This window comes from Rhipicephalus sanguineus, chromosome 7 (assembly GCF_013339695.2).
Source record: "Rhipicephalus sanguineus isolate Rsan-2018 chromosome 7, BIME_Rsan_1.4, whole genome shotgun sequence".
Lineage (NCBI taxonomy): Eukaryota > Metazoa > Arthropoda > Arachnida > Ixodida > Ixodidae > Rhipicephalus > Rhipicephalus sanguineus.
In genome coordinates, this window is record NC_051182.1 from 68,798,059 (window position 1) to 68,825,606 (window position 27,548).

At 48.1% G+C, this 27,548-nt stretch overlaps 2 protein-coding genes across 3 annotated transcripts in view; one reads left to right on the forward strand and one right to left on the reverse strand.

Annotated features, from left to right (window-relative positions):
* The window catches only part of LOC119399510 (alkyldihydroxyacetonephosphate synthase, peroxisomal), a 470,712-nt gene that overhangs the window by 304,395 nt on the left and 138,769 nt on the right, over positions 1-27,548 (reverse strand). The gene's annotated exons all lie outside the window — the stretch shown is intronic.
* The window catches only part of LOC119399509 (lymphoid-specific helicase), an 83,757-nt gene that overhangs the window by 14,675 nt on the left and 41,534 nt on the right, over positions 1-27,548 (forward strand). The window contains exons 5-8 of the mRNA XM_037666314.2: positions 5,739-5,861; positions 6,455-6,685; positions 21,323-21,597; positions 26,517-26,655. Coding sequence (XP_037522242.1) covers positions 5,739-5,861; positions 6,455-6,685; positions 21,323-21,597; positions 26,517-26,655 — 768 coding nt within the window. The remainder of the gene's footprint in view (positions 1-5,738; positions 5,862-6,454; positions 6,686-21,322; positions 21,598-26,516; positions 26,656-27,548) is intronic.

A 27,548-nucleotide genomic window follows, 5' to 3' on the forward strand; every position in this document is an offset into this window, starting at 1 on the left:
GCTTGGTCCACTTGGTGGCTTGACAATTGAATTGGCCACCAGAAGCGGTGAGGGCAACGTCTGTGTATTTTTAATACCTCTGTCACATGGGCACCCGTTAACTCCGTGCAACTCCCTCGTCGTTACGTCAACGGAGATGCGGTCCGTGTCACACGGTCTCCCTTACGTCAAGGAAGTTAAACGGAGCGTTTCGCAAAGGGACATCGGCGATCTCCATTAGCGGCGGAATGGAGTACTCTCGTCCCCAGTAATGTGTAGTTACGGAAAAAACCGCAAGCACAAAACAGCCGCAGTCAACACAGTAATGAATTTCATTAATATTGAAAGTTATTTCACTGCATAATCCAGTCATAACCTGCGTTTAATGAAAAAAAAAACGCGTATAAGTGCACATACTCTCCGCACCATGCCTCGCGAAAAGTCGTCGTGCCGCCATTTTGAATAAGTGTCCCCGAGTCCGTGTGCACCGTTGTGTTTACGTCTGTGCATCTCGTTTCCTTCTTATTGCGGTGCTCTTCATTCTACTTCAGCACTACCAATAGTCATAGCAGTCGAGTGACGCGGGTTTTCTTCCTTCTCCGTCGACGCCGGCACTCGTACTGGCAGTACACGCGGACTGTCGTGGGAGCCATTCGCAGCAAAGGCTTCGTGGACTGAACGTGAGACCTGTATCCAGCTGATATTGGAAAGGACAACGTGATTTGGGTGCTAGCGCAACTTCAAAGAGCTCGGCGACAACTTGCATCGTGTTTGACAATCGGTACGCGTAGAAAAGACGCGTACCAAAACAAGCGTACAGTGTTGCCAGCACTCCTGTCAAAATTACTGCCAACATGCTTGCAGGTACACGTTTATGTGATAAAGACAAAAAAAAAGTTTTGTGTCGTTGTGATTAAATTATACTTTTTATAATCACACATACCATTGAGAATGTTTTCAGCGTGATTAGACGCGAAATATTGCATGCAGACGTAGGTGCAGCAGCGCCTAATGGACCCCTTGCGGCTTCTGTCCGAAGCTCGTAAAATTGCCGTGTGACATGGGCACAACTCCATCACCGTCTAACTCCCTCATGGAGTTTTACATTGATGGAGTTTAACGAAGTTCGGTGGTGGCCGTGTGACAGGGGTATAAGTCCCGCTACTCGAAACACGACCTCCAGGATGTGTATTTTTCATCTAAACATATGGTGTCTGACGTGTTTGGGTGCTAAAAATTGGTCTTGTTGCATTCAACAAAAGTACAGACTTTGAGATTATACATACTGTATTTACTCGATTCTACCGCGCCCTCGATTGTAACGCGCCCTCGTTTTCCGCGACAAAAAAAAAAAAAGAAAAAAAGTAAAACATCGATTGTAACGCGCACCCATTTTTCGTGAGAGAAAAGAACAAAATAAAGTCCGTAGGAGTCAACCTTCGCACATTCCGAAGAACAAGTATTTGGGTTTTAAAGAACTAAAGTTTCAAAAAATAAAACAAAGTCAAACAGCGGGCCTTGCCACTAAACTGTCACCACTACGGCGGCGATACGAGTCGCATAATGGATCAGTCCTCGTCGCTATCGGACAACACCTTGTCGCTGTAAACGCTCTTCGGTTTCGGAAAACCGGCCCTGCTTTGGTCCACTGAAACCTTTTCGTGAAGCTTTGCTGTAAAAAATCTTCTGTTTGCGCCAGTCTCGCCCGCACGTTTCGGGAACTCCGAATGACCGCGATGCGGCCCGATTTCAGTCCGTCTCTGCACATGTAATAACTTTTCTTTTAAATGCGGCATCGTGGTGCACTCGTCGAGTACAGTAGAAGCTCGTTATAACGAAGCGGGATATAACGAACTAATGGATATAACGAAGCAATCGTAATTCCCCTTGAAATTCCCATAGACGCCCATGTATTTAAAACCTCGTTTTAACGAAGCTAAAATTTCCTCGCAATGGATATAACGAACCTTTTTTTTTCCCCACCGAGCATTTACTGACCATTTTGGTAGCCGGCAAGTCAATGTCTTATCGCGCGCGACGGTTTACGTCCCATCACGGATGCGGTCATTCAAAACTCGCGCCTCGCGCTCCCGAGAAGCCGCCTGCCAACACGCGCGAGGGTGCGCGTCTGCCTGCCTCCCCTTCCACTGAAACTCGTGGACCCACCCGCGCACGTCACCCGGCCTCCCCTCTCCCGCGGAACTCGTGAACCCGCCCACTCTCCTGTTGCGCGCGTGGACGGCGACGCGGCAACCGCGCGGAGTGAGCGCGGCGCCGCGCGGGCCTTTTTGCTTGTCATTCACTGCGTGTGCATCAGAACAGCGTCTCGGTTCTCGCCGCTAGACAAGAGATGGACGACGGCAACGGCAAACGAAAGCGCAGAACGATTACAATCGAGCAGAAGGCGGCTATGTTGAAAGCCGTTGAGTCCGTCGTCAAGAAGAAAAAAGTTGCCGAAGATTTCGGCGTAGCGTTGAGCACGGTACCGCAAGCGTGTAATCGACCGAATTCTACTCAATATCAGCACGAAGCGCGAGACTACACTCGACCTCTACATGGCGATCGAGATGCTACAGGCTGCTTGGATGTCTGTAACAGCAAGCACGATCGCCAACTGCTTCCGGCATGCCTCATTTGGCGTCAACAGCGGCGGTGACAGCGAAAATATCGGTGCTGCCGCCAATGAGGGTGCCGCGGGTGACCAAGACCTGGCGTCTTGGGACGCTCTCCTTGACGCCGGAGTTGTGCCCGACTGCGGCACCTTCTGCACGTACGTCAGTGCCGATGCTGACGCGGTGACAACCGAAGAGCTGACAGAGGCTGAAATTGTGCGCGCGGTGACAGGGGTGGTGAATGACGACAGTGACGAATGTGTCGACGACAGCCCGGAGTTGGTGAACCCGATGTTCCGACGTCCGCGCAAGCGCTGGATGCGGCAGACCTGCTGCGCCGCTTCTTCGGCGCTCACGATGACGGCGAGGACGGACTCGACATAGCGGCAGCGGCCGAAAAAGTGATCATCCGTCTGAGGAAGACACGGCAGTAGTCTATTAAGGACTATTTTTCTGCCAAGTGAGCCGCCAGCTGGTGTGCCGAGTTTGGCGTGAATAAAGTAGCAGTTCTTTGCTGTTCTTTCTTTTTTTTTCTTTTGCTAGTTTTTCTCCGTGCGAGGGCCGTTTTTCGTTTGCGTGGCGGGCTGCTGTGGGATTTGGTGGTCAGTACATCCTCTCTTGCGTGCTAATTGTCGGTAGAAATGGATATTGGCTATAACGAACTAATGGTTATAACGAAGTAATTACGACTCCCCCTTCAACTTCGTTATAACGAGGTTTTACTATTTGGAGTCGGCACTTCCATGCCGTCGATGCGAATGCAGAACGGGATGACGAGCTCCTCAGCACACGTACGAACTGAAACAATGGCCGAGACGCGTAGGGGGCGGCCATTTTGAAATGCCGATGGCAATATGATAACAGAGTTTTTTTTTTTTTTTCGGTACAAGATTCTAATGCGCATGCGATTTTTGGACTCGTTTTACCAAAAAAAAGGAGTAAATACGGTAGTTTTTGTTGCCCGGAGTCGTCCTGTTTGCTGAGCCAATGGCTTCATTGGCTGAACAACATGACATTTGTTGCGGAGATTTTGTGTGCACTGACGAAGCCGAAAGCCCCATGGCACTGCAGGTGCTTTAGAGATGCCTTCCGGGTGTGAGAAAATGCGCCAGGCGACGCTGCACGATTTTTTCAAGCGAAAGGTTCGAAATAAAATTGTCTGCTTCTCACCACGACTAATTTCTCATTTTTTCCCTGTTTCTTGGCTCTTACGTTTTATTTTTTACGGTCCCATGGAAAACATTATCAGCGGGGTTCTACACCGAAACCTCAATATAACGAACACTGATATAACGAAATATTGGTTATAACGAAGTAAATGAAAAAAAGTCTTGCAATGCATACAGTGTTAAGAATATATGTTTATAACGAATTTTCAGATATAACGAAGTTATTTTCGTGTAAGGTGTAACTTCGTTATAATGATGTTTGAGTGTACTGTACTCTGTCATGGTGGTGCTAATCCCAGAAAGTAGTTGACGAGGTTAGCGCCGCAGGCTGGTTGGCGGATCATGACTGAAGCTTGTTCGACTAAAGCTTTTGTCTTTGCTTTAATACGGGAACAAAAAGACCTGTAAGGCACAGTGTGTGCCCTTGAGCTGAACTGAATTGCTTGCTTTGTTTAAACATTGCTACTCTTGGAATGCACGTCCCCTTTTAGGTGCCTGCTTTTAAAATGAACAGGGTTCTTACGGCTTGGCTTTTGAAAGTGGCAACTGCATGTCAAATGACTCGTTTCTGCAGACGAGTTCAAGAACCCTGTTTGTTGGCTCTAACGTGGCAGCACGCAGGTCACATCATCTCAGTGGATACAACAGTATTCGGGTGTTGTCATCTCTGTCGTTCTGTATTTCATTGTAACATTGCCATACCTGTCAAGTCTCCCGGATTTTGAACGTTTCTCCCGGTTGTACGGGTCATAGGAAAATCTCCCGGAAATCCAGTTTTGCCCCACGCATCCAGTGCTTTATCTGGCCACATGAGCAAATTTGTCTGGCCACGTCTGGCCACATCCTAAATGTGTTATAGGTTATATCAGCCGTTAATATTTCGTAGATGATGCGTTTGTGTACACACAAAATCATGCTCGACGAAATAACTGGTAAGCAAGCAACGACAGGCCTCGCAGGCGGAGCGATGTTATCGCATGTGCCCTCGCGACGGTGACGGCCGGGTTGTTTCATCTCTGCTTCAACCGCGTTCGTCCCTAGCTCTAGCGCTCTTTTACTCGCACGTGAAACAGATGATGCGTAAGCGATGTGATCGGCTTGGACTCTGTACAGATCAGCGGCGACCGCAAAATCCCGCTGGCAGTGTCCATATCCCCCCCCCCCCGTTGAGTAGATCTCCCAGATTCCGTTTCTCCAAACTTGGCAGGTATGCATTGCCATCAATACATTGCTGGCATTATGTCATTAACTGTTCTGCCAAAGTCATTCTCATATGTTATGTGCTGTAGTTGTGAGTGTGACCATTGGATGAATGTGGCCAGCCTGCATCTTGGCTCATTTGCAGTAAAATTCAGTGCAAGGACACAGATTGGCTGCAACTTATAAAAGCCTTTGGACACTTGCCCACTTCCATGCTCTAATAAGCTGTCGGTAGTAAAGGTTGGGTGCTTTTTGCTGTGCGTGCGTTGGGGCTGCAGTCCAAGTCCATCACTTTCTGGGTCATACTTTTCTTTACTCCTGTGTGACCTGGCTCGGTGTATGGCTATGGCCCACCGGTGTTCTGCAAGCTGGCTTAGCCAATCAGTGGTCGCAAAAAGTTACGTACACTCCTAAAGAAGTGATTGGACAAGAGTACCCATCCTGCTGTGATCAGATTTGCACAAGGAACAGAGGAGGGGCATTGTTTTGGGCTGCAACAGTGTTTTTTTTTTTTTTTTTGCAAGCTCTTTTTCATTTCCTTTTCCTAGAGCTAATGAAATCTTGGTTGGTTGATTGATTGATTGATTGATTGATCCTGGGAATGTTTTCTAGCACTGCCTGTTCATATCCACGTGCAAGTTCACTTTTTTTGTTCAATGTGACATTGAAGTGTAGCACTGTCTCTACATTCATAATGGCGTAAAAGTTGCGCAAGAAAAAGACGAAGACAAGAAGTTTGTCTCTACATTGCCTTCTTTCTTGTCATCTTGTCTCGCAGGAAGGGTCTCCCGCCCACCCATCAAGTGGCCCCCACAACCCAGACTGCCCTGAGGGCCAGCCAGCCCTGTTCACCGGAGGAGTCATGAGGTCGTACCAGGTCGAAGGGTACCAGTGGCTCAAGGTGAGTGTGCCGTGAAATTACTTTGCCATGCTGTGCATCTCCAGAAGTTCAAAGAAGAGTTGTGGTCAAGTTAAACTGATTGAATTGGGCATTTCATGTCCTGTCAGATGTAATGCCCAATTCATGCGAAGCCGAATTAGAAGTGGTTTTGAGCGTGTTATTGTCGGCGACTTTTGTGAAAATTGACGTCAGTTTTGTCCACACCCTCATATTGTTCTAACCAGTGTTAAAGTGCCTTTCCAATTCCGCTAATTGGCGGGGGAATCCGGCATGCAGCTTCAACATGGCCAGTGTGTCATGTCATGTCGCACCTTTTCTTTGGTGTTGAGGCCAATAAAAAGTTTTGACAACAAAGAATTTGAGGCGACTGCTGCTTTCTCTGTTTATTTGGAGATGCCACCATTCAGAATTTAACTGTAGTACCTAAAAAAACAAAACAAAAAATGTGGGCTCTCCACATCATAGCATCCAATTTGATAATGAGAGCTAACTTGAGCAGGATATCTTAGTGCATCTTTCTGACAAAAGGTGCTTGTGTGAATCTTTTGAAATTCATTTGTTAAATGCGTTGGTTGCTTGTTGCGCGTGACCAGGTCTTGTACGAGAACGGTGTCAACGGCATCCTGGCAGATGAGATGGGTCTGGGCAAGACGGTCCAGGTGATTGCCCTGATTGCCTCGCTCGTTGAGAGCGGTCTGCCGGGCCCTTACCTCGTGGTGGCGCCACTGTCCACCCTGCCCAACTGGCTCAACGAGCTTCAGCGCTTCACTCCGTCACTCTCGGTGGTGCTCTACCACGGACCGCAAGAGGAGAGGCACGCACTCGTGAGTTGAGATTCATACCTCCTCCGTGTGCCGATCCGTTCTGTCAAATGGAAGTTTAGCTTTGCTGCATTTCTTGTGTCAACCTCCATATCAATTGGCTGGTCAGTTTCTATTTTCAGGGGTGAGACAGCTGCGCATAATGCGCATTTTCGATACGATTCCGTTTTCCTGCGCCAATCTGCTCCAAAAGCACAAAAATTGCAAAAATTGCGCCGAACTGCGCCGAAACGGCCTCACAAGCAAGCATTTTCAAGCCCGTGTCAGTTTCAGCGTGGGAAAACGTAACTTTAGAAGCAGTGCCAGGGATACGTTCGCAGAACACGTTAACGCGCCCGAGCGTGTCCTTCTACGTGCCTTTCTAATGGAGGCTTCCATAGTGCTGTGATAATTGCCTCTGAGTGGTTGTAAATATGTGTGACCCCACCAAAATGCGCTGCCGCTCCGCTAGCTTGCTGCTTCTCGGTAGGCTGATTGTTCTGGCATTACTGTAAACTGTCGCGTAGCGAGAACTATCGAGTGGCATACGTAGGTGCGTAGCAGGGTTGTTCACTCTGTTTCTTTATTGTGCATAGCTTGTTCTTCTGCTAGCTACGGTTTTGGTGTCGACGCTGCTGCGTGTGTTCTCCCACAATGAGCAAAGGTGAGTATTTTTCGTGTACAGTGTAGCCTGGTTATAATGAAGTTGGCGGGAATCTGAAATTACAGTCGCCGACCGATAAATCGGACATGCTCGGTAATTCGGACAGTCGCGCGGCACCGCCGTTGATCCCATAGAAGTAATGTGTAAAGACGACCGATATTTCGGACAGCTGCGAGATCTACATTCGATAATCCGGACCCTGTCCGAGACTGTCGCGCACGCCGAATCGCCAGCCATTATCTCCTCCGGCACCCGTACTATACAAAGTATGGCCTCAGAGATCAAAACGAAAGCTAATTGGTGATCTATGAGGCTCTATTTCGATCGCTACTTTATGCCTCAGATTTGTGATTTGAAATGCCGATCTTGGAGGCACTGGTCAACTGTGGGAAATCCTATCGACATCGCGAACATCCTACATTCCGGTTCCTGTATCCCCGCGCTGCGCTGCTATCGCGTATCGCCGCCGTTCTGTCGAATGCGTCTGCGGTAAAGCGTTCTGCGCGCGCGTTCATTTTTATCTTGAGACTTGCTTTATTTTACGCTCTGCTGTCTCAAAAGGTCTGAGTTAAATGGCGCCAACGGTGCCCTCACAGCCAGCGCCGAAGGCCGCGCCGACGACAACGAAACGCGGCAGATAAGTCAACTGCCGATTTTCCGGACATGCTCGAAAATTCGGACGCTTTCGTGGCACCGTCACCAGCCCCATAGACGTCAATGGTCAAGAACGTCCGAAATTTCGGACGCTAAAACTCTTCGGCGTCCGATTTTTCGGATTTTCTGCCCAAATTGCAGGTCCGAAAGGCAATAATTGAAGCCCCCACCTCTGCCGCGTCTATCATGTCGTAGGTTCGAACCAGCGCTTTCGCGAGTCGACCTGTTTGCGACAGTGGCAGAGTCCAAAAGTCAGCTTTGTCACGATGCCGACGTGTTATGGGGTGAAGCGGACCGGAAATTCAAATGGGCCGCTATCACGGCGCCGTACAGCGATGTCTTACGGATAAGCAGTGGAAATGCACGGAGGCGTGATGGCGGCAGGTGGCAAACGCGCCAGTACGGCTCAATCGCTGACAAGCCTTACGATAAGCATCTTCAGTCAACTTCTCGATAGTGCATGTGGCCTGGTGCATTTGCGTGCGTAGTGCACGTATTTAATAGGCGAGAACCCAAACGCGCCGCGCCGCCATTCATGCTGCCTCCTTGTGCGACCGCTAAGTGCGCCGCACAGACGCGTTGCCTTCACGAACGAAACCAGCTCGCCATCGTACAGCGATCACATCACACTGGCGGAGATACAGGCGGGCTTGGTTGCACGTAAGCGGAAGTGCGGGCAGCAACGCAATGACAACTTTTTTCGGCCACCGGGACCCTGAAGTGTCAATAAAAGTATTTTTTTTCTGACGCATTCGTTTTTTCGGACATTCGATAATTCGGACTTATTTACGTTCCCCGTGGAGTCCGAATTATCGGTCGTCGACTGTACTTCGCTATAACCGCTTTTTCGCTATATCTGGACTCTAAAAAAATCAAACATTATGCAGACCAAGAAAAATAATTTATTTACACTTTCTGAAAAAAGCGATCAAGGGTCTCTTGCATGCGTTTCGCGAGCGCGCGTTTCAGAACACGTTGCTCAACGTGTTCCATCAGATCGCAACTGCCCGGTTCGGTGCACAAGTACATACGCAGCGTGTCGACAGCTGCGAGAGCTGCTCCGGCGGTCCCAGGCTGAGGCGCACCAACGTCGTCACCTTCGCCGTCCGAGGAACTGCTATCTGCGGCCGTTCCCTTTTCGGAGACTCTAGCGGCGAGTTCATCGGTGGTGAGCTCCTCCGTTGCGACGAGGTCTTGACCCGCCAGGGCAAAGTCCAGATAATCCAACCCGCTTGGGACAAGGCTTGCATTGTCCGCGGCCTCCCTCAGCTGCCCCAAGCTTGTCACTGCCGCGGCACCATCCGCTGCAACAGCATCAATGTCTGCTGTCGTAAAGTTCGCCGATTCACATGGGCAGGCCTAGCTGCAACCGCGGCAAGTCCAAGCGCGCTGCAATAATCCGCTTTTCACCAGTGAAACAGCACGAGCGAACGAATGCTTCTGCTGCTCAACCGTGGTCAAGTCCAAGCGCGCTGCAATAATCCGCTTTTTACCTGTGAACAGAGACACAGCACAACATGTGCGAACGGAACGGCTGCTTCTGCTGACTGAACACCACGAAAGAAAGAACGGCTTTGCGTGCGACAGGTTTGCGCGGAGCCGTTGGCGGATCGCCGCAGCCAGGCTCAGGCAGGCCTAGCTGGTGGCGCCATCCCGTGGAAGAAAAGCAATTTAGGAGCGCACCAACTTGCTTCGCTTTTTCACGAGAATGAGGCGCCACAAGCGGAACCGGTCTAAAGCGGTCACAAAGTTTCTGAAGCTGCCCCCACGACCTCCTCTCTGAAGAGAGGAGTACACCGTGAAACGAGATAAGATCGCGGCGGTCGGCCCGCCTGGCACTGGAAAAAGAATGGGAAGCGTTTGCGAGACGGCTAACGGGCGTGTGGTGCGGTGAAGCAAGCTTTCGAGCAGAGTGGGGCGACACGGCTGCCAGGAGCCAAGAATTGGTGGTTTTTCGGCCTAGTTGAGTCACGTGAAAACTCGAAAGGTGGTTTGATGGATTTTTTTTTTGTTGTTGTTCTCGACAAAAAACCTCGCTATATCCGCTGAGTCGCATTTTTTTACTTCGTTAAAAGTGGGCTTAAAAGGCATTGAAAATGTGGAAATTGGGACGGGAAATCGAGATCACTTCGTTATAACCACTAGTTCGCTGTAAGTGGGTTCGTTATAAATGGGCTACACTGTTGATAGAGCGAATATCCAAGTTCGAACTTGCATCTCCTGGCTTGCGCCGACGCCGCGAAGGAGGAAATAAATGCAGTGTTGCTGTAAATAGTGCCTCAAGTGCGCACGACAAAGCCTTTTTTGTTTGTTCGTTTGCCACAGCGCTGATTCGGGCTCTCTCGTACGAGCGACATCAAGGAGCGTTTCGAAACTATTACGCTTACAACGGCGCTACGCTTGCAGCACCGTACGCGTGCGCGTTTGACGACTTAGTGTTCGAGCGGTAAGGTTTCCCGGCGCTCGCGACGCATTCTTGAACGCGGTCCCGCACGAGGTGGCAGTGAACGGTGATGCAGCGCGCTTTTGTTATCAGGTCCATTCGTTTCACCTGCACTTCGTGAACCGGTTCACAGTGGTGCTGCACTCCGGCATTCGTTTCACGAGTTCAACATGGCGGCATCGGCACCGCGGTATTCGTTTCGAAAAAGTGCAGCCGTCGTGCAAGGCTAGTTCACGAATTCTTTGCACTTACTTGTGAGGTAGTGCCGAGTCGGTGCAGCACAAAATGGCTGGAACTGCAGCAGACGACGCAGCCAACTGCATTCGTGGCTATTTTAATGGCGCCCAACAAATACGTCAGTGAACGTTTTCCAGTAGTTTGAAATGCCAGGCAGCGTAAGCGGCGGCGACTTTTACGAATCACAACCTCCACAATTCGCGAGACAAGCGACCGTAGCAGAGGGTTTGCACGACATCTGCACTCTCGTATTCGTTTCGGCATCTCGTTGCTGCTGCACTTTTTGAAACGTTCCCTGAACGACGACAGAACTCAGAGGTCACCACCATGAACCAGTTCAGGTAGTGCAGGGTGAATCGAATGGACCTATCACCTATTTAAAAGCGTGCGGTACACTTGACGCTATGCCACCCGCGCGGCCGAGCAAATAGCTGAAGGCGCTTTATTGTGGTGGGGTGCACATAAGCGTACGCAGGGTTCGTTCCCCTTCAGGGAGGGCGAAGGTTCATCGCAGCACCCCCAATCCCGATTTAGTCAAAGTATGGGCGGTATGCGGCAGACTTTGTGCTCCGCCCCCTTCCCCCTCCCCCCCTCCACGAAGGGGAACACTGGCCTACAGGAAGTTCTGGGGAAGCTTGAAAAGCTAAATAAGCAGACCAACAAAAAGTCAAAGCAGTAATCTGCTAAATGTATTGCTTGTCTAAAGCAAAGACCTACTGCTATGTGACAGTTCTTGTGCAATCAGTTTTTTTTTTTTATTATTTGAGAAGTGTGATGTTTTTTCTTTTCTTATTTTCAAATGTAAAGTGAACCTAGGTGGAAACACTTTTTTTATCTATTTCATATGTTGTTAGCCGGGTTATATAAATTGCGTGGTTTGTAAAAAGGTAGTGTAGTTCATAGCTGGCGATAATCTGTTTAAAAAAGCTTTCTCCAAAGGCTGTTTGAATGTTATGTGTATTTGAATGTTGTGTGTATTCTAAGCCGATTGAAATATGTGCTCCAAGTTGCTACAAATTTGTTTTTTCAAGCTCCAAAAATGACATAATAAATGCCGCTAACTGCTCCCAAACAAGGTTCTCCTGCTCCTAAATTGAAATTTTGCTGCTCCCAAAACTGCTCCCAAATCTATTTCAGCCGTCTCACCCCTGTATTTTTGAACTGGGGTCTCTAGAGCATTGCAGCTGCAGAAGCTTGCTTGAAGCATTGACAATATTCTGCATGTCTGGAACAGGCTATGAAATCACTGGCCTACTGATTTCATAACTTGTCCAGTAAATATAGTGTGAGTAAATGGTGCACGTCACTGCTTGATTGCAGTTACGTGCAGCAACACGTGGCAGTACTGTTGATATATGGGAGTTTATAACCAACCACAGTGAACAGGTACTGAATGCTGCGAAAAGTGATGTAGATGATTTTTCGCAGCTGGTTTCTGCAATTGAAATCGGATGGCGCCACCAGCACCATGGCCTTGGGCCTTCTGTTATAGACTGGCTTGCACCATCTCACTCAGGCGAGATGGCCCACTGCAACATTGATCTACGAGCACACATGCAGGATGTAAAGGCGCACATAACTACAGCGAAGGATGGAAGAAGCATGTACACCCGAATGGCATCAGCTGGACAGATGCGTTTAGCGAAGTTCGTCGCATCACAGGCAAGGGCCGCCAGCAGCAACAAGGATGTCAAGATTGCCAAGCTACATTTGGCTGCGCACATTGCCGTCCACAGCTTTTTCGTCATGGCTGACCACTTGACGCCACTCATTCATGACCGCTTTAAGGACTCTAGTGTAGTGTAGCCTTCTCACTCAATGGAGCAGACAAAGTGCACAGCGCTCATAAATAAGGTTCTTGGGCCAACGTGCGGTTGCTACTAAATGACATTAAGGGTTGCAAGTTTTCTTTGATCTTAGATGAAAGTACGGACGTGCCCTCTGAAAAAGAAGTTACTGTTGTAATGTACTACTTGTACAAGAAAAGCACCTTTGTTACAGCGTTTCTTGGACTGGTTGGGTTTTCAACTTCTTGGCTAGTGGGCTTTACACTCAGTTGAAAGAGTTTCTTGATAAGTGCCATTTGCCCATTACGGACTGTGTTGGTATCAGAACTAACCGAGCTAGCTTGATGTGTGGGCAGTACAAATGTGTGGGAAGTTAACCCAAACCTGGTGTTGGCCAAATCTGTCTGCCCCTCTCTGCAGCTTGCATGCAATGAGGCTGTGTACACCTTCACAGGTCAACTCGTGCCGGAAACATTTAACTGGTTCTCCCATAATCCAAAGAGGCAACAGCCCTATAAGGGCACTTATGGGGCCCTTCATTCTGGGACTGTCTGCAAAAAGTTAGTTGCTGTGTGTGCAGTGTGGGCACAGCACAGCCAGAGCTCTCTGAGCTGTTTTGGACCAGTGGCTTGAGCTGAAAACTTAACTTCAATGTCGTAAAAGCGACTTAGCGCTGCTGTCATGTGAGAATGCTCTCCGAAATGTTGAATGATGTCCAAAATTTTTTGCCCGTTCAGTTCCTGAGCCCGATTATGAATGAGTTTGACAGGACGAACAAAATATTTCAGGGTGAGGATCGTGACCCTGCAAAACTGTATATGGATCTGAGTGCCTTTGTTCAAGTGCTTGCTTCAGTGGGTCGCGCTTCCAGACTACGCATCGCTCAATGCCGATTGGGAAGACCATTTGATGCATGTTTGAGCTTGCCACATGGGAACTGCTTTTCACCACTCACTGGAGAAGTTGTCTCTTAGTGAGGACTAGAAAAGTGCCCTCCTAGAATGGTGTCGAACATTTTCGGTTACATGTATAAGGAGCGTCATGAAGCGTTTGCCATGAAACATGGTATTTCTAAGCTATCTAAACCTGTTGCACCGCAGCAGCATTAGCAAGTTTTTTTTCCAGCTCCTACACGAGGCTGTGCGGTGTATTAAGCTATCTGATGTAGCCATAATTGAGTGTGCAAGTATGGCCTTCTTCAGTGTAGGCTGGATGAGCTTTGTGAAGGCTCCGTGATGGAGTTCTAGAAGAATGCTCAGGGCGTAAAAAATTTCGCTGGTACTACCTCCATTATTTCTTTTGCTGTCGCAACAACTGGCCGTGCATCTTCTGACGCTGCCATTGTCCAATGCATTCTCTGTGGAGTGAGTCAGAAACCGAATCAATTTAGAAACGCTTGAAAATATCTTGTTCGTCAAATTAAGTCTGTGGAGTGTGATGCAGTGCTGCAAGAAGTTTGTACAGTCAGATCTTCTCGTTTTTGAATGTTTTAATACCAGCAGTGTACCCATGCTCGGCCATTGGTTCTGAAACCTAGGGGTCTTTAATTTGTTCGTAATGTGCTGTCTTTTCATTTTGCCGTTCATGTATAACCTCTCTTTAAGCAGCAATACTCTTTTTTTTTTTTTTTTTTTTGCCGCTTGGCAAGATTGTACATGCAACCACATTTTTAAGTTGTTATACATGTATTGCTTGTACTTTTATTTTTGTTTGATTAATTTGTTAAATTCATTTAGTTCATGCATAACCTCTCTAAGCAGCAACAGTCTTTATTTATTTATTTATTTATTTTGCCGCTCGACAAGTTTGCATGTGTAACCAGATTTTTAGGTGGTTTATTTTGTTTGTACTTGTTTTATTTTTGTATGATTTTGTTAATCGTGTATAGCCTCTCTCTGCCGCTGACATGAAGTTTTGGTTACATGAAGTTTGTCATGGAACCAAATTATTTTGCTTGGACTTGTTATACACTTGTTTGATCTCTGTTAATATATTATATGTTCCCTTTCTTCACGTATAAACTTGCCCTGTATCAATAAATAATAAATCAAAACATTTTCTCTGGATTTATTGTCTTTGGCTACTTTGGGCTATATTTACGGTCTACGTTTGGCTACTTTTGGGCTATTATTGCACCATAATTTGGCGATTTGTTCTGTGAATACCTAGCATCCCTGCATAGGCTTAGTCCTGCTGTCCTCACCACGTTGTCGGTTGGTCTCTGTTAGAGCTGCTAAGTTGAGGTTGTGTTGTGCAATTCCCAGCATTAAAAAGAAGCGACATTTGTTTTAACTCAAACATTCTGTCAGGGCTGAATGCTGGAGAAAAGAAAGTAGACGTATGTCGGGAGCGTGATACCGCACTGTCAACAGTGGCAACAATACTGAAAGATCGGAACAAGATTGTAAAATTACATCGAGAGTTACAGCTGGCTCCCTCAAGAAAATGCTCGCGGCTGGGCAACTACCAAATTGTTGATGGCAATATCCTCGCATAGTTTGAGGATGCCAGGCAACTCAGTGTGCCCTTGTCCAGCTCTATTATTCAAGAAAAGGCGCGACAGCTTTCGGCACCTCTGACTTCGATGCAAGTGCCAGATGGCTTTATTGCTTCCATCAAAGGAATGGCATTGTGTGGCAAGTTGCTTGTGACGAAGAAAAAGTTGCAGATGCCGAAAGTGCGATTGCCTGGCAGAACCAGCGCATTCAGGAGATTGAGTTATTCAGTCCAGACGATGTTTTTAACACCAATGAAACGGCGTGCTTTAATCAGTTGTTGCCTGATCAAGCAATGAACTTTAAAGGTTACAAGGGCGGAAAGAAATCGCATTTTCGCATGTCCATGCTCTTCTGCTGCAGTGCCACGGGCACGGAAAATATCAAGGCTCTGGTTATCGGCAAGTCTGCCAAGCCACGCTTTTTGAAAACCTTTGTCTTGTTGCGTTGCGACTACCGAGCCAATAAGGTGTCACACAGTGGCTGCAGCAGCTCGATGACGCAATAAAGCAGAAGCAAAAAAAAAGATTCTAGTCGTTGATAGCTGTTCAGCACATATGCTGAACGTGCGCTTGAACAATGTGCAGCTGGAAATTATGCCCCCGAATTGTACTTTTTGCTACAACCTTTAGACCACATCATCATCTGATGTGTGAAGGCCGAATTTCGGAAGAGTTGTGTAGCACCTCATTAACTTTCGACTGAAGCTGCCCACAGAGGTCAACATCTGTCAATCCGCAGAAATGCTCAGAGGGTCGTGGTGGAATGTCAAGACAGGCACCATTAGCAACTGTGTGCGAAAGGCGGGTCTTTTGCAAACTTTGCTTATGTCACAAGACTGCAATGACGAAGAGGAGCTCAACCCATAACGGTGGAATGAGCTCACCGACAAGCTCCCGGTAGACACCGTGGTGACCTTCGAGGATTAGGTGGACAGTGACAGCGCGACGGCTACGTCCGCAGAGCTCACCAGCATAGAAATCGGGAGTCAAGTGCGTAAGCAAAATTACAGTACTAGTGACGAAGACAACACTGAAGATGCAGAGACTGGGATGCACCCTGCATTCACCGTGGGGACAATTGACGTCGCGGTGATAAATGCGCATCCCCACTCACACTGACAGTCCTCCAGAAATACAGCTAACTGTTGAAAAGTATGTGAAATAAACTGTTGATTGGAGCAGTTGAGTCTTCTGAGTGGAATTTTGATGTTTTTGTCATTTCTTCCGATTTTTGTTCGTATCTCATTAACTGTAGTTTACATGCTGCCACTGGGCGACATTTGCAAACTGGCCTATCTGGAAATCTTTAGAACTTAAGACGAGTTAATGGGGTTCAACTGTACAGGCAGTCTTCAGAATTCCTGTTACATCTTTTACAGGCATGTTTACTTACGAAACAATGCTGTAATGCTAGTACCTGCAGCCTTATGACGTTTAAAGGGAGCCTGCAAAATTTTTTTAGAAAAGCACAGTGAGAAAACGCTGTTGATCTGTAGTCAAGGCTCCCGAAAACATGCAAGCCAAACATTAGTCGTAGCTTACACGTGACGTGGGGACCGTCCCTCCATTGAAGCGGCGGCCATTTTGGGGGATCAGCTGTTGTCTCGGTTTGCTTCATTCTCTGCAGCGCCATTGACACATTCGTTGACTTGAAGTGTTTTTGGAGTTTCTGCGACTTTCTCAGCGCAATACCACCCGCTTCCAGTGGAGAGATGCTTGGCACGGCATATTACGCTCGGTTAATAAGGTGGTAGGCTACCTTCGAAGGGCAATTTTTTTGTTTGTTGAGATATCTTGATGAAATTTTCAGGATAGATTAATAGCAAAGTTTTATGCAGCTATGTTAACTGGTTCCCAAGTTAGTCTTGTGTCGAAGTAGTCCCCATGGGTCCTTTAGTCAGGGCCTGGAGAAGTTGGAAAATGTGTTAGCACTGTGAAATTCACTATGAAGTTTCTTGGATGGGTACCTTAGGGCAAGACAAAGCCCTTTTTTTTTAATTTATTTGCTAAAAAATTTTAGCAGAGCACTGAATCTAGTGTTGCTCATTACGCTTTCATCAATGAAATTTTAATTAATTATTACAAATTACAGACACCGCATATTGAAAAAACAGCTTTGTCTTGCCCTGGGAAATTTATTGAGGTGCATAATAAAAAAAACCTGATGGAAATCGGATGAATGGTTCCAGAAATATCCCTCGACTAAGCAGCATCACCAGCCAAAAATGTCATTTCGAGATATTGGGCTTCGAAAGTTTCGATCACATATCTTGGTCTGAAATGACATGTAGATTAAAGAAAATGCGTTTTTATTGATTTCTATCCTTTGCCACCTTTCCTGGCTTTTTTTTTTTTTTTTTTTTTTTTTTTTTTTTTTCATACGGGTCGGGGTTGCGATCGCCGAGGTTGATTTGAGACGCCAAGCTCATTTCAACTACGCATTCACGTGCCGCTGGCGCACGCTGGATACGAGCGCTGACACCGTCGATGTAATCGTCTTTACCGATAAAGAGGTTGCTTCGCTGTGAAAAGGCCCATCATAATCGTTGTTGGAGGTGCGCTTGGCCACAGTAACAAAGTTTATATAACGATTCAGCGCACCAACCCACCGAACGCATGTACCGTGACTACCGGCGTGTCCAATAACACAACGATCATAGGCACATGACACTACTTAGTCGGCGGGCAGGATGCGATATCGTAAACACAGTCTAGAGTTCAGGAAGTGCCGCGAGCGATAACGAAATGCAAAGTGGTACACACAAAGGCTGGTTGCACGACGGTGACGACAGCAACAAATAACGAAGCAAGCGCTAGCACTAGTCGCATCGGACGACGCACGGAGCGAGCCCCGGAGAAGGCCATCGCGTCATTGCGCACGGCAGCCAATAGCAGCCACGTGTTCCCCCACCCTCTCGAGGAGCGCGCGCTTAGTCCAATCGTAACTGCGCGTCAAGACGCGAGAAACTCGAAAACCCCTGCGAGTCCCCCATTCATAAGCAAATCATGCTTCGGCCGCGCCACCACCCCTACCGTTGAGGGCGGTAAAGAAATGTGCAGGAATTCACGTACAAAACAAAACCAAGATGGCACAGGAACGGTGCTCGCTCGAAGTTGGGCTTCTTTCGGCGCTTGTTCGGCCGGCGGAGCAGCTGCCGCCAGGGTGTCGGAACGGAACGAAAACGAAAAACGAAAAAAAAACAATATTTTTGACCGGAACGAAAACGTAACCGAAACTTTATCTATTATTTCGTTCCGGAGTGAAACCGAAATTTTTTCAATCGTTTTTCGGTTCACGAGAAAACTGGGCAATCCGGAACTACTGAGGTCATGCAACGTAAGGAATTATGCACATCTCAGAGTACAGTATTAGCGCGTACCTCAGGCAGGAATTCCAAAACAAAGATATGTTCAATTGTGCGAAAAACAAAAACAGTGGCAACCAGAGATGTTTATATTAACGCAAGTGGACTTTTGCGTGCCTGTCACGCAGGCCAGCGTGGCAAGGGCATTCTCGGCGCTGAAGTTTGTTATAGCGAAAGCTGTTGTGAGATCACAACTGCTGACTTTAGCGCCATAGATGTCCGCCGCTGCTGCCGCCGGTGTCCGTAACCGCTGTTGCGTGAAATAAGAAAAAAATGAAATGAGAAACAAATTTCTAGGATCGGATTGGATTTTAACCCGCGCCCTGTGCGTGGCAGTCGAGTATTCCACCACAGTGTCACGCTGGTGCTCGTAACTTCTCCGCAAAAATACCCTATACAGGCGTCATGTCGGCCAAGGAATCGTGTTAACATATGTTATATAGCGTGATAGAAGAGTAAAATAGCAACCTGGCGTCACACAATGCGAATTGCTCAAGGAGTCAGTCGTTGAATGCTTTCAACCCGTTGCAAAGGGCTCAGCAATAATTCATCATCATTAAACATAACACAAAGTGCACATAATGCCTCACATAATGCCTCACAGATGTGTAGCAGGTACCACGATTCTCCGAAGAATGAGGAAAAGTGGCATAGTCGGTGCTTCGCTACTACAGAAAAATTGCGATGATTTATGGTGTAGTGGGTACCTTTCATGTGTACTTGTATTAGTTTCCCCTAGAGAGTATAGAACGGGCTCTAGAAAGGCCGCTGTTCCAGCTTACGCTGTGACTGTGCTGTTTGTTCCGCGCAGGCCTGGCGAATTTTTTTTTATCAGATCAGCGGTCTCGCACAGAGAGTGCACTCAATGACGTGCTGTTTTTGAGATTGTGCTCATTGCCTTGACACAAAGCATTGAGCCTGCTAAAAAAAGTCGTAATTGACTTTTGAGAAAATAAATAGCATGACTTTGAAGGGTATAGTACTCGTTTGTGCTAGTTGGTAGGAATTCGTGGTACAGTTTCTTCCACTCCTCTGAAGAACGTGGAAAGAACGTGTTTTACCCCTGTCCCACTTTCTTAAGAGAAGGGCAAGTAACTATATCACAAATCCGATGTTTTTTATGATTACCTTAAGTTCAAGTTCTTGCATAAAAAAAGACCGTTACGGAACATTTTTTTTTTTCGTTTCGGTACAGAAACGGAACAGAACTTTTTGCGGTGGAATGAAACTAAAACCGAAATGAAAAACATTTCGTTCCGACACCCTGGCTGCCGCTGCTCGTTATTACCCGATTTGGCGTACTTTTACGATGTTTTAGGCGTTCATAATTACAGGAAAGGTTGTTTGTAATGCATACAGCCCAAATATACGGTTTTTCAAAAACCGAGTTTTTCGCGATTTTTCGATTTTCAAAGGGCGCGTCCCCCCTTAATCAGGTCAGCACTCGATGTGGTGAAATGTGCTACTGTGTTACCAGTACACACGGCCAGATGCCGGCACGTCAATGGACGTCAATGCTGTACCTGAATTCTCGCACAGGGACATCATCACCTACCTCGTCTACTCCTTGAGCTTCGTCACCATGCAGGAGATACACTCAAACCTCTATATAACGAACACGCATTTAACGAATTATCGTTTATAACGAAGTAAATGAAGAATAGTCTTGTCATAGATACAGTGCTAAAAATAAACATTCATAACGAATTTTTGGATATAACGAAGTTATTTTCGTGGCAGATGTGACTGTTACAATGAGGTTTGAGTGTAAAAGCATTCATCAGGAAGCTACAAACCAGGCTCATTTTATTTCATTCAACTTTCGTCTTCTGGTGATGGTTGGCAGTCTATTGCATCGTCGCTCCCTGCGCCGATAGACTCCACGACTGCCACGGTATGGGACTCATCTTTCTGCAGGCAAAGTCTTTTCACACGGTCATGTAGCGTGCAGGGTCTTCATGACGCACGCTGTATCCGAGCAGATGTGTCTGCACGCAATGGGGATTCGGCTTCGCCCACAGCTTAGATGGCTTGCCTACGAATGTAAATGGTGCTGTTCTTTCAGTCGTGTCCCAGCATTTGAATACTCTAAAAGGTTTTAGAGCTCATGGTCGGTGTCGAGATCGGTGGGCCTGATACGTGCCACCCACGAACTGTGCCGCGAAGCTTAGTGTGCTGCCACACTTTCTTATTGTGCGTGACCATTGGAAGGCGGAAAAGATTGGTGTTCACCGACTCCTGTGTCTTCGTCGTTCTGCTGTGGTTCGAGCACCGAAGTACAGTGCACAGTGATTGCACACACGCTTTCACATATTTATTGTCATGGTGGTCCCCTATGATGGTCGAATGGTATCCCAGAATTCGTGGCCATGACGTGGGTGCAAGGCATGTATAGCACGGCATGCGGCCTGGAATTTACATTTAATTCTCAAAGTTAACGAGAAATCACTCGTTCTTCTCTGAATAAATGATGCCATAAACCCAAATGACCGTGCCATGAGCACAAAGTCCATGGCCATTGGCTGACTTGAGCATTGTGAGCTGCATAGTTACTGCGGCTGCTGCAGGATCCCGCAACGTGCCTGTGCGTGCTCACAATCACTGAAAGAAGGCCACACGTTTTAACAAAGTTCTCAAGGTCATGACGAACGGACGTAGCTTCTTGCCACTTTGTCATCCCCCCATTCCCCCCTGTGTAGCTTTCAGTGTGCTCTCTGGTACGAAAGGAGAGAGAAAGTGCTTAACGCTTGAAACAGATCTCTCCAACTCTGCTCATACTTGAAGGATTCTAAAAAATTCTTGCGGCAGTGGATTCGTGAAGCAATAGACTCCTTTATGAAGCCATTCAATGTTTACTTGGAAGTGTGTTGCAGGGCCCCTTCACTAAACATTTAACAGTGCAAAAGCCGGAAAACCTAAATAATGTAATGTCTCTTTTTTTGACACAATGTGACCCAACCGGTCTATTCTTGCACATAGATGGGCTGTCCCACTGACCATCCCTCCCTACGCAGACGCCGCAAAAGCTTCGCCGGACAGCGGTGGTGGTGACCTCGTACGAGGTGGCCATGCGCGACCGTGCTCGACTGGCCCCCGTCGACTGGCTCTTGCTGGTGGTGGACGAGGCACACCGGCTCAAGAACTTCCGGTGCCGGCTGGTGCGCGAGCTGAGCCAGTACCATGCCTCCAACCGACTCCTGCTGACAGGCACCCCCCTGCAGAACAGCCTTACCGAGCTGTGGGCCCTTCTGCACTTCCTCATCCCTGAGATCTTCCACGACCTGCAGGCGTCAGTGACATTTCTCTTCTTTCTCTTTTTTCTTGTCTATTTTGTGGGGTCTGGAATGAGATGCGCTGATGGAACACACGGCCACAGTAGATGCTGTCGAGCAACGAACATGGGTACATTTATTAACTGCTTCTGCAACGGCGAGCTCGCCAGCCGAATCTAATACATATCTAGTAACACGCTAAATAACCAGATACATAATGCCAATATAACACACAGACAACATAATACACAGACCAACATAACACATGCCCGAATGCAACATAACACGAATGCGGCATAGCTGACGTTCGACTCGCCACACGAGTCCGCGGGAGCAAGCCGCGGAATCACCCTTGCGTGTGAGAGACGACCATCCATGAATGCTGCCAAACCCCAAAAAACAGTGCTCGTCCACATGCACCAGTGTAACCTCGCTTCCTCCAGGTGGCGCTACTGGCGCCACCGCTAAAGTTCCTGAAAAATAACTAAAGTAGCACCATTCGTGTCAGTGTACAGGCACCTTCTCTCTCTTGTGCTTTGTAGATGTAAAGGAAGTTGGTTGATGCGTGAAGCTCGCAAAACATGTCTCTTGGCCTGAGAAAGAGGCTTGTGCAATTCTTCCGCTAAAGCGCTCGAGGGCGCTGCGGTTTTAAGTGACGCAGTGGGTAAGGTCCACGAAATAAAGAATGCGAGAAAATAACAATGAATACGGCAATTTAACGAGTACCGATGCAAGTGGCGTATTTTCGTGGTGTCCAACAGTGTGAAAATGCATGGTACGTAATCATTGAGTAAACGAAAGGGCTCGCTCCTGATGGCAGCGCCACTGCAAACTTGGCGACGCTAAGAAATTGCTCGTTTTCAAGTGTGACATGCTAACTTTTAAGGAGGTCCTGCAAGTGCCATCTTGTTTGTCCACTTCCTAGCGTTTACTTGATCGGTGCACAGTGTGTGGTTGAACGCACTTGAGTCTGTTTGCATGTTGATTCTGCATGCTTCGCTATGCTGGCCTGCTGTGGCAGTGGTAGCAGAAAGATGTTTTCACTACGGTGGGGAACTTCCGTAGTTTCCTGGTGGACACCGTAGAGGCGCTCCTGCATCTGCCAGGAGAGGAGGCAGAGGCGAAGGGAAGCAGTTAGCGCTACTTATCTTTTTCAGGAACTTCAGCCACCGCGCGATCACAACGCCTTCTCTCACTCGGCTGCGAAACTAACCACGCTAATTACGACTAATCCGCGAGACGCGCGTGCCTTGTGGCGAAAACGACTTAACAGGGGGTAATACAGTAGAACACAGATACAGTCGACGTCCGATTTCCCGGACCCTCAAGGGACTGCGAAAACGTCCGGAAAATCGGGCAGTCCGGAAAAACGAATGCACGTGAAAACGCACCTTTTTGGTAGGTATTTTTCGCTGACGGAGAGGGTCACAGCCGGAATACAAGATTCCCATAGCAATTCAGCCAATGCATCGTTTAGGTGGCTCTGAAAAGAGCCGTTTATAAAAAAAAAATACGACGTGGCCGGCACTACCTCATAGGTCAGCACTTGGGCGCAAAGAAGTCGCTTATTTTCTTTTGCACGGTCCGCTTGCCCGCGATTATGTCTGCCTCAATTTCAGTCAACGTCATGTTGCCGCTGTACACCAATGACAGTGTCATCAGTGCTCGCGTCAACTCCGAGCTCGTTGGCTGTGTAGGAGCTGGCTCTTCGTTCTCGGTGTCGGAGTCATCGGAATCCTCCGTAACTTGATGAATGATTTCGTCATTGGTCAACTCCGCACATAGCTCGAGGTCTTTGTCAGCGTCGGCGAAGCCCTCAAGGGTTATCTCGGCTGGAATCAACACGCCGCCAGCGCGCAGATCGTCGAAGGCAACGTCCGCGGATGGCAGTTCGTCATCGTGAGCCTACGAGGTGGCTTTGTGCGCTTCGAAGGCGCGGACGAAGACGAAGAAGCAGTCGGTGCCATTGCTGTAAACGGCGAATTCGCTCGACGAAAAGCGCAGCACGAAACAGCTAGGAACTCGGTGGATGCTGAAGGTCGGGAAACGTGATCACTGAAGGTAGCGCGCAGCAGCAAACGATCAACCGCAGACACGACCGCAGAGCTGGCACAGCTGACAAAACAACACGTGAACGAACACAGTGAGGTTTGGCTTGGCTAAGCTACGGCTGGCAACGGATTGACACGTGCGGTTTCGAGGTTACGGCAGCCGCGGCGTGGTGCGGCGTTGCTGCTGATGCGAGTATGGTGGGTTCAAGGATATGAAAATGAAAACAACCAAAATGGCGGCGTCGGTGGTGACTTTGGGTCGGCGGTCAACAGTAAAAAGTCCGGGAAATCGGATGGCGAAGGCTATAAGCGTCCGGAATTTCGGACTTTTTAATACATTGACTCTACGGGGAACTTGACGGTGCCACAGATGAGTCCGGGAAATCAGGCATGTCCGGAATTTCGGGCGTCCGGGAAATCGGACGTCGACTGTATATCGAACTCGAAGGGGATCGCGAATTAGTTCGATATATGAAAAATTCGATATAAAAAAGTACAGGCCCCGAGACCTTGCCAGTGGCGGAGATCACCTACAATCGGCGCATTCAAGAATGACAACTAATTCCACACACTCGATGCGACAGAATGTTTTATTTGCGCGAAAAAAAATCGCTTATCATGGCCTGCTTCTTCGTCTTCGAAATGAAGTTGAAGACGTTGGCCTCGATCTTATCAAGGCTGTCCTGGTGCGACAGCCCGGTTCACTCCATGTCGCCGCAAAAACGGCAGATCAAGCCAAACGCTGCCGTCACTTCAGCGGCGGAGTACGCGCGTTTAGCCACCGCCTCGTTCAGACGATCTTCGTCGCCACTTGAGCTGTCTGCCTGGGCATCCTGAGTCTCTGCAACTGCAGCTACAATGTCCTCATCAGCGAGGCTCGCAACAGCCTGAACATTGCAGTCCGCTTCCTCAAAATCGTCTGCAGACACTTCGGGTGGAACGGCAGCCGGGAAGAGGGACGACAACTTGTGAAATGCGTAGTCTATGCGCTTGTCGTCGCCGTCTTCACCGGTTCCCGCAAGTTCTGCCGTCACGAAGCCTGCCTTCCGGAAGCAGTTTGCCACTGTGTCCATCTTCACGTCTCGCCAGGCGCCCGTCACCATTTGAATGGCACCAAGCAGGTGCCTGCAGCTACCAGCAGCCAACCTTGAAGGACTTGATGCCCTGGTCGAGCAGTTGCAGCTTCGCTGTCGTGTTGGCCAGCAGAAATTTCAGCTTGATATTTTTGAGCTCGCAGGGGAGCACGCACACAAAAGAAGAATGCAGTGGTGTGCGACAACTCACGGAAGTGAACTCTACCAACAAAGCGCTCGCGATCAGTTGCGATGGCTGTGATGGCTACCCGAGTGCCCGGGCTACCTGCGAGGGCAGCAGCGATGTACGAAAGGCGCGAGCTGTGGTTCGAGCAGCAGCGAAAGGCGTGAGCAGCAGTTTGGTGAGCGTGCTGACCGGCGGGAACACGAAACTGCGCGTCACAGTCTTGCTTTGTGCCCTCGCCGACAGCACGCAACTGCGACCGTACGTCATCCTGAAAAGGAAAACTCTTCCGAAGATTCATTTGCCTGCCGGTGTGGTGGTACGCGCACACGAGAACGCGTGGATGAACAGTGACTTGTTCGTGGACTCGGTCAAGACGGTATGGGAGAAAAGGCCCGGTGCGATGCTCGCAAAGAGGTCCATGCTCATTCTTGACTCGTTCCGCGACCACACAACTGAGGAAGTGAAGGACCGCCTTTCATGCAACGGGACTGACTTAGTTGTTATACCCGGTGGAATGACGTCAATGTTGCAGCCTCTGGATGTGTCGCTTAACAAGCCCTTCAAAGCGCATGTCAAGCGCTATTACGCCGAGTGGATGGCCGAAGGCCTCTACGACTTGACGCCGACAGGACGAGTCCGAAGGCCTGATATTGCCCTATTCTGCAAGTGGATTGTCAAGACATGGAAGGCCATTCCAGGTGAGATGCTGCGAAAAAGTTTCAAAAAATGCTGCATCACAAAAACATGGATGGAACCGAAGATGACCTTGTGCATAACATTGAGGACTGCGGCTCAAGTGATAGCTCTAGCGAGAGCAGTGACAGTGAGTGAATTGTGACTGGCCTTGCAGACAGCGTATTCTGCTTGCTAAATAAAGCTTTTTCTGTCTACATATGTGCTATGTTGCTTGAGCAGTAGCTCTTGTACAGCCTTTCCTGTAGTATATCGAATGTGTGGGCAATACGCGAGGATTTTCTCTCTCTCTCTCTCTCTCTTTTTTTTTTCTTTTTTTTTTTTCGGCGAGTTGAAAGTAGGGGTGCAGATTATATGCAGGGGCAGGTTATACGCGCGGAAATACGATATGTGAGTTCGATATATCCGTGTTCGACTGTAGCACCTCCACACTTTGTCACAATGACAAACGTGCATGTGATTTTCTAGCAGCAGCGACACGGGGAGCCTTCAAACCTGTGACTAGCGCCAGTCGCTGGCAACCAAAAAAGTGACTCACGGCAACTGATGTTCACACCATTGTGCAACCTATATTCGATGCCACACAGAATTCACGTCTCCTCAAATTGTTATTGCCCCATAAAATAAGTTGACATGCTGGTCCTGTGTATTTGATTGGTTCAAAGCTTTGCAACTGCAGTCGTGCAGCTGATAAATCGAGCAGTGAGTGACTGTGCCATAGCAATTGCTACGACCAAAGTGGCCATTTGTGGCCAATCACTTTGCGACCAACTTGGTCACGAGAGCGGTGCTAGTCACAGGTGTGAACGAGTCTTCACCACTGTAGTACAGAGCAGAGTTCAGTCATACCAGTTGCGTTATATTATACTGTGTTGGTTAAAATAAATTATTAATATTATACTGATGATCGGCCCTCATACCCTCTCGCACAGGTTTGAATCCTGGTTTGACCTCGGGGCCTTGTCGGGTGCCAATGACGAGGCGGCGCGGTTTGTCGAGCGCGAGGAGTCCGACCACATTGTGTCGACCATGCAAGAAATCCTGAGGCCCTTCCTGCTACGGCGCACCAAGGTGAGTGAACCCTGCATTGCTTGCTTGCACAGAGCTGGCTGAGCAGTGAAATCTTGGTAATACCCCTTTTATGGGACCGCGAGAAAAATTCGTATCGTCAAAATTTGGGCAAAATGAAAACGTCTGTCCATTTGCAGCCTAAAAACTCACAAGGTCCCCTTATGCATACGCCTTATGCCTACACCTAAGACGACTCAAAAGTGAAAGCTGTCGTCTTCTTTTTCTTCTCAGCTGACGTAGTGAACCTCCCCCGCCCCTCATTCAAAAGCTTTCTGCACTTATACTCCATTTCATACATCAAGGGCAACGCCATGGAGGCTAGCGAGACTTCTTGCAGTAGATGTGTTCACACCAAGAAATAGTCCAATCATTTTACCAGATAATACGATATATTTCGTCTTTAGGCTGAGTAATAAATGAAGGTCATTTGTTCATATAAACAAGCCTCATTACACGGTTGTGAATAAGTTGCTCTGGACCGCATTGTGTCTCTGTTTCTGCTATTGGTGTTTCATTCACAGCCCGTCTCGACGCGTCACACGCGGTTCTGTGCTTGGTTTGCACAAGTGTTTACGACGACGTAAGCCAAGCATGAGACGCGTGTACTCACACGTCTTGCTGACCAAATTTCTCGTACAGCTTTGATGTATGAAAGGGAGTACAGTAAAACCTCGTTAAAGGGACACTAAAGGCAAATAACAATTTATGTCAGAGTGAAAGCCCAATGTATGACAACTTCTAAAACGGCAATATTATCAACAGCAGTGCCCTACTTACCGAGAAATTAAGCTAAATGTATCACATGATGAGCGCCACGAGTGGGACATTTTCGAAGTGATCCCGATGACGTATGGAAGTCGGCCTACAATAAATCACTAGTAATCAAACTAGCA